The 6000-nt window shown below is 55.0% G+C and overlaps 1 protein-coding gene across 1 annotated transcript in view; it reads right to left on the bottom strand.

Annotated features, from left to right (window-relative positions):
- Positions 1-5483, bottom strand: part of TNFAIP8L3 (tumor necrosis factor, alpha-induced protein 8-like 3) — a 35922-nt gene extending 30439 nt beyond the window's left edge. Inside the window, exon 1 of the mRNA XM_012658050.1 lies at positions 5413-5483. Coding sequence (XP_012513504.1) covers positions 5413-5464 — 52 coding nt within the window. The 5' untranslated portion in view covers positions 5465-5483. The remainder of the gene's footprint in view (positions 1-5412) is intronic.
- Between the last annotated feature and the right edge of the window lie 517 nt (positions 5484-6000).

Here is a 6000-nt window from a genome sequence, read left to right on the forward strand (position 1 = left end):
TCCCTGCAGAAGTGCGGAGGCCACCTGCGGTGCACACTGCCAGGTACTGCCCCATTCACTTCCTCCACAAACTGTTGTGAGTGCTGCCTGCAGGAGCCCTCAGCTGATGGGAACAGCCCCACCCGAGGTCACACCCTGTTCCTAGGGGTGGCCTCCCTCCAATGACTGCTCATTTTGGGGGTACTAAGGCCTGGCCCCTCACTCCAACTCAGAACAGTCCTGAAGGGCCATTTCAGCTCCAGAGCTCCCTGTGGGCTTGGCTGCTGCTAGGTCCGCATTGCAGCTCAGCTTCTCCCTCCCCCTCCCTTCCCCCTTCCTTCCCTTGCCTTCTACAGGTATTGATCCTAAGAGAAGTCGCAAATAAACCTGCACGCTGCCAACCTCCACCTCAGAGTCTTTCTGGGAACCAACCTACACCACCATTCATGCATCCATCTATCCATCCAGCCAGCCAATGTGTTTAGGGTACTTGGGTGGTGTGGGGTGATACAGATGAAAAAAAAAACCAGTCCTTGCTGTTAGAGAACAAACTAATAGTCCAGTACAGGAATAACCATAAAGTACACAATAAAAAAAAGTGGCTGGTATCAAGGGAGAACATACACACAGCCAAGGGTATAATCCAGGCAAGGGAGGTCAGGAGTCTTCATGCACTGGCTTAGGCTGTGGCCATCAGTGTACACGTCCTGTCTCCCCACCCAATTTCAAGTCCTGAAGGACAGAGCTGTTTCCTTATCTCTCTTTACATTTCCCACAATTCTTAACCTGACCCACAAAGCAACCACTGCTCACCATGTGGACGAAGCAGAGATTCGTGTACATTTCAACAAACAGGAACAAGAAATGGGAATATGACTAATAGCCAAGTGGCACATCATCCCAGGCTGTCTCTGCCCTCAGCTAGCCAGCCTATCCATCATCCATCTGTCAGTGGACGAAGATTACTGAGCGGCCTCCACGAGGAGCCTAACAATGAGAATCAGCAAACCCCCAAAACTCACAATCCCTCTGGACTAAGGCACTTGCACAACTTACAGGGGAAAAGAACCTTTAACCAAAACACCACTGCTAAGCGCCTGAAGGAAGGGGGAGCACTTGTGGGGTGGGGGAGCCCGTCTCCTGCCTCCAGGGCATCTTTGCCCAACTCAACTTGCCACGGTCTCTTTCCACTCTCCCTCTCCTTTCACCACTTTTGTACAATCTGTCACCAACTTCTGCTGTTGATTTCTCTGAAATGTCATTTTCCTCCCTCCTCTTCTGCCTTGCCTTAGTGTCACTACCCTTTCCCATACTGTGGCCACACACACCCTGGGAGCAGAGGCGCCAGGCCCAGGTAACCCTGCATTTCTCCATCTCTACCAAATGCAGCTTCTGCAAACCCAGCTCTCATTTGGTCGCATCTCTGCTCAACAATCAAGGGGGCCCCCTAGGCACCATCAGGACCAAGTGTTTAAGATCCTCTTATCATTGGCCTCCCTGCACTCACCTAGTTTTATTTCCCGGGACTCCCCAGCATATGCCCTCTACTCTAGTTGCCTCCCTGTTTATTTGTGCCTTTATTCAAGCTATATCCGACTGCTGGAATGTCTTTTCACCTCACCTATCTTTTCCTCGTTGCTTGGTTCACATGAGCCAAGCTGAGGACCTGGGAGGAGAGGGACAGGAAGAGCAGGGTTAGAGGCCTGCTGTTCTCCCACGTTTTCTCTGGGGTTCCCCTACCATTCCAACTCCATCACACGGAAATGCTTTTCTGTAACACCTACCCAGGCACAAGGACGCCCCCTCAGCTTGACTGCCCAGGACCATCTAGCTGGGGGAGGAAGGCGCTCATCTGCCCTCAGCTGGGTAGACTGCCTTGGTCTTCCAAGCCAGAAAAGGAAAAAGCTGACATTGCTAATGTTTACTCCCTTGTTGCTTCTTAGGAAAGACTCTCAACTACTCCCGAGAGAATACACCAAGCTCTAAGATTTCTGAGAGACGTATGGTGGGTTTGCCAAAGGAAAGACTGCCAAGCTGGGTCTCTGGAATGGATCCAGTGTTCCATAAACCCTGCATTTTTCCTAATCATAGAAAGATCCATAAAATGACAGAAAGGCAGAGGAGAGCCGCAGGCAGCAGAATAACACAGAAGCATCTTTCTGTGCTTCCTGGAAAACAGAAAACGCAGAACAAGACAAAACTCATTTTCCCCACCTTCACCGACCTGCAGGGCATTGCTCTGCGCAAGATCTGCACCATATGCACACAGTGGGGAGACCTTTGGAAGAATCTCTTGAAAGGGTACAGTAAAAAGTGAGTGGTTAGTGGAGATTTCTTCACTTTTCTGCCAACAAGTGACAGGAAGGTGACCATGACGGACAAAAGTGGAAAGGAGGAGGGTGAGTACTTCCTGGGCCTCCCACCACCTCGAAGGGGACAGGTTTACCAGTGGGGTGGGGGGTGAAAGGAAGGGGACTGCTCCTGCTTCTTCCATGCAGAGCAGCATGAAAAAAGAAACTCCTCCATCTCCAGCTTAGCAGGTGGATTGGGCAAGGGGTTCTCTGCTTTCTACAATGCTCCCTAGAGCCGGAGGAAAGGGTGGTGAAAGCTGCAGGTTGGAATGACCCCATCTTCATCTCTTGAGCTGGAAGATGGATGAAGATGAGAAAAGATGTATTAAAAATACCCCTCCCAACAATCATACACACATACACATGTGCACACACTAGAGAGAATGAGACTGAAAAGGAGAAAATTCAAAACAAATCTCTTTAAGCAATGATATTAATGCAATAATAATAATACTAATTCTCTTGCACATGTCTAGTGATTTATCTTTTACAAAGCACTGGGGTCCGTTGTTTAGCAATATTCTTACAACAATTAATCCAATCAGGTGATAATCAAAGTCACGGCTACCATTTACTGAATGATTATCAGGAACACTTTTCATGTGTTATGAGAGGAAAACTGAGGTTGCAGAGGTTAAAAGTAACTTGTCCATCAGGTGAAGACTGAAACCCAGGTCTGTCTGATTCCAAAGTCCAGCCTGTTAACCTTACAAGCTCCATCTTATAACAGGGCTTTTTCACAAGTTCAGGAAGGGAAGGGTGTGGAGGAGGAAGCAGCTCTTTCATCTCATCTCCCTAAGAGGCAGGTATACACGGACTCACATATAAGTACTCCAAGAGGTCCTACTTACTCCGTCATCTTTCTCAGTTACACACTCATTCAGCCTGCACAGATACAGGTCCACAGATGAATGCCCAGTTTCTTGCAGGTACAAAGGTCAATCCCTATGGGTAGCTTACTTGTCATTCAACCTGCATCTGAAGCTGCAACAAAGGGTTTCCATTTGACAGGATGCAGCCATAGAAAGGTGGAGAATTAGCATCCAGTTTTGAAGCTTTGTCACATAGGAGAATACTTTTAGACTGAAAATAATGAGGGAGACTGAATGCCATTTAGAAGAATGGCTTGTGACATTAAAATAAATGTTCAACTTGTGAGATTCATGCACATGCAGAAAGAAGAAATGACTGTAGAAAACAGTGAGAAGCAAACAAATGGAGACAGCGCATGAGAGCTGGCTGCCCTATTCTTTTTCCCACTCATCTGACCTTAGTGATGATGTTTGCTGTTAGCTGCGCAGAGGCCTCCGACACAAACTGGTATGGACGTATACAGGGACATCAGACACGGGTGGGCTCTCTCCCTCCCCTTTCACCAAGGATTCTGGAGATTCTCCTCCTCCTGCCCCCATTCTCCAAGCCTCCTTCTCTTCCTCCCTCTTCCTCAACCAGCAAAATGAGGGTTGGGGTAGGGGTAGCATGAAGAACGTTAGTCCCTGGGATTTAGAGAGTAAAGTGTCAGTGTCAATGTCTCCCCTCCCCCTTTAGCTCTGGAAATAGATACACACAAAACACCTACTGGAACTTTTAAATGATGACAGGAGATCCACGAGGCACCTGTGAAGCGCAATCTTGGTGCTTTACAGTCACAGAAACATACAGGCATGCAAAGGGCTCATGTTTATGAATTACATCCACACATACCTACGCAGAGCAGGTGGTTCTTGCACACACACGCACAGGAATCCTCACATACAGGCATCTCGGCGATGCCTTTCCTCTCCGCTAGGCTTGTCCCTTCCCACCGATCCACCCACCTACCCAAAGGTGTAGACCACAGCAGCCCTCTGAGGGTCTGATGTGAGGTGAAGGGAGTCACTGGGGCCTGCCTACTCCCTGGCTGTGGGATGTGGGCAAGCCCTTGATCCTCTCGGAACGTTCCCTCTGTGAGATGGAGGTAGTAACCGCCTGGCTGGGTGCTGTGAGGACGAAGGGGAATAAGAGATGTAGGGCGCCTGCCTGGTTCCCGAACCTGCCTTTCCTACACCCACGCCTGGACTGTTGGTGCCTCCCATCACTTGGTCCCCACCCCCGGCACTGTGGTCTGACATCGGGAAGAGTAGGGGCCTGACCAGGGCTGTGGTCTGCACCAGGAGGGTCCCGGCCTGCGGGCCAGGGCTAAGCTCCAGGGCTGCGCCAGCCGTGGGCACGTGTGGAGGGCGAGCCGGTCCCAGGTGCGTGGCCCGGTGGGCGGGGGGCGGGGGGCGCCGGTGGAGGTGGGCAGAGCCCGGAGGCACGTCGACCCACGGCTGTGGGTGGCTTCCTCCTGTTGCTCAGTATCAGGGAGAGGCGGGGGAGGACATTCATTTTTTCCCCTAAGTATGCATCCACCTATTGCTTCGATAACTATTGATTGTGAAAAGCCGGCGGCGCCTCTTAAAGGCGAAGCCCGCGTCCCGCGCCCCCGCGTCTGTGTCCAGGGACCCTCCGCGGGGACCTCCTCCGCCGGCTGCGCGCAGTGACCGGCGAGCGCTTCTGCACGGGCTCGCCAGCAGCCTCGGGAACCGCAGCCGTGAGCTATGGTTTGACCCCTGGACATCCGCTCGCGGGGCCTTTTCTTCCCAGAGTCCCCCGTCACGTCCTCGGACCCGGTCACCTGCTCCTCGGCGCGGCCTTGGCACCCAGAGTTCGAGCACCGGGCCGGAGCTCCGAAAGTTATTTCAAAAGGCAGACGTGTTGCAACCCTCGCTGCAGCAAACTACAGGACGCGGATTCCCGAACCCTTCCCCGCCCCCACCTAGCCAGGGCGACCCGAGCCCGCTGCAGGAGACTGGCAGCGCAGAGAGCCACCCCCAAATGCACCCTCTCTCCCTCCCGCGCGCCCAAGTGCAGCGAGGTGGGGTAAGCCCCAGAGCAAACTCACAGCGCGGAGCAATCCCCAGTCCTGGCCTGGAAGGGACCGGGCTGCCGGCGATCGGCCTCCCGCCCGGCAGCTCCAAGGCATACTCGCGATTTGCTGCCCCAGCCTCCCCTCCTCCCCAGCCTCAGCCCTCCCGGCCGGGCGGCCGCGGCCCCTCGGTACCTGCGGCGGACACGGGCTCGCCCTCGCTCTGCTCCCCGGAATCCGAATCCATGCTGCGAGCTGCTTGCTGGGCGTCCACGGCCACTCGCCCGTCTGCGGGGCGCTCGGGCCGGCGTCCCGGCTCAGGCTGCCGCGGCGCACTCGGTGCGGGCAGCGGGGCGGTTGAAGCCGGGGCGGCGCGGGCCGGGCTGTGCGCGGCGGCCACGGCCAGGGGGCTGCTCCGCAGAGGCGAGCGCCGCCCGCGCCCCGCTCCCGGCGCCCGCCGGCCGGTGCCTGCGCGCGAGGAGAGCGCGGGGCGGAGGGTGGGGCGCGCCGGGAGAGAGCGGGGAGGAGGAGGGAGGCGCGAGCACCGGGGAGCCGGAGCGTCCGGCACCCGGCGGGCTCCGGGTTGGGGTTAAATACCCCGGGGGCGGCGCCACTCCTCTCTACCCGCGCCCGGCGCCTAGAGCCCTTGGACTTGCGGAGCGCGGCGAGGTTGTGCTGGTCCGCGACACCGAGCCCCTTCCCTAGGGTGTGGCCAAGTTTGCTGGATTCGTAGGTGAAAAAGCGCCTCTACCCGCGTAGGGAAAGGAGAGGTTCCGAGTGTTC

The sequence above is a fragment of the Propithecus coquereli genome, unplaced genomic scaffold (genome assembly GCF_000956105.1).
Source record: "Propithecus coquereli isolate 6110/MARCELLA unplaced genomic scaffold, Pcoq_1.0 Scaffold57, whole genome shotgun sequence".
Classification (NCBI taxonomy): domain Eukaryota; kingdom Metazoa; phylum Chordata; class Mammalia; order Primates; family Indriidae; genus Propithecus; species Propithecus coquereli.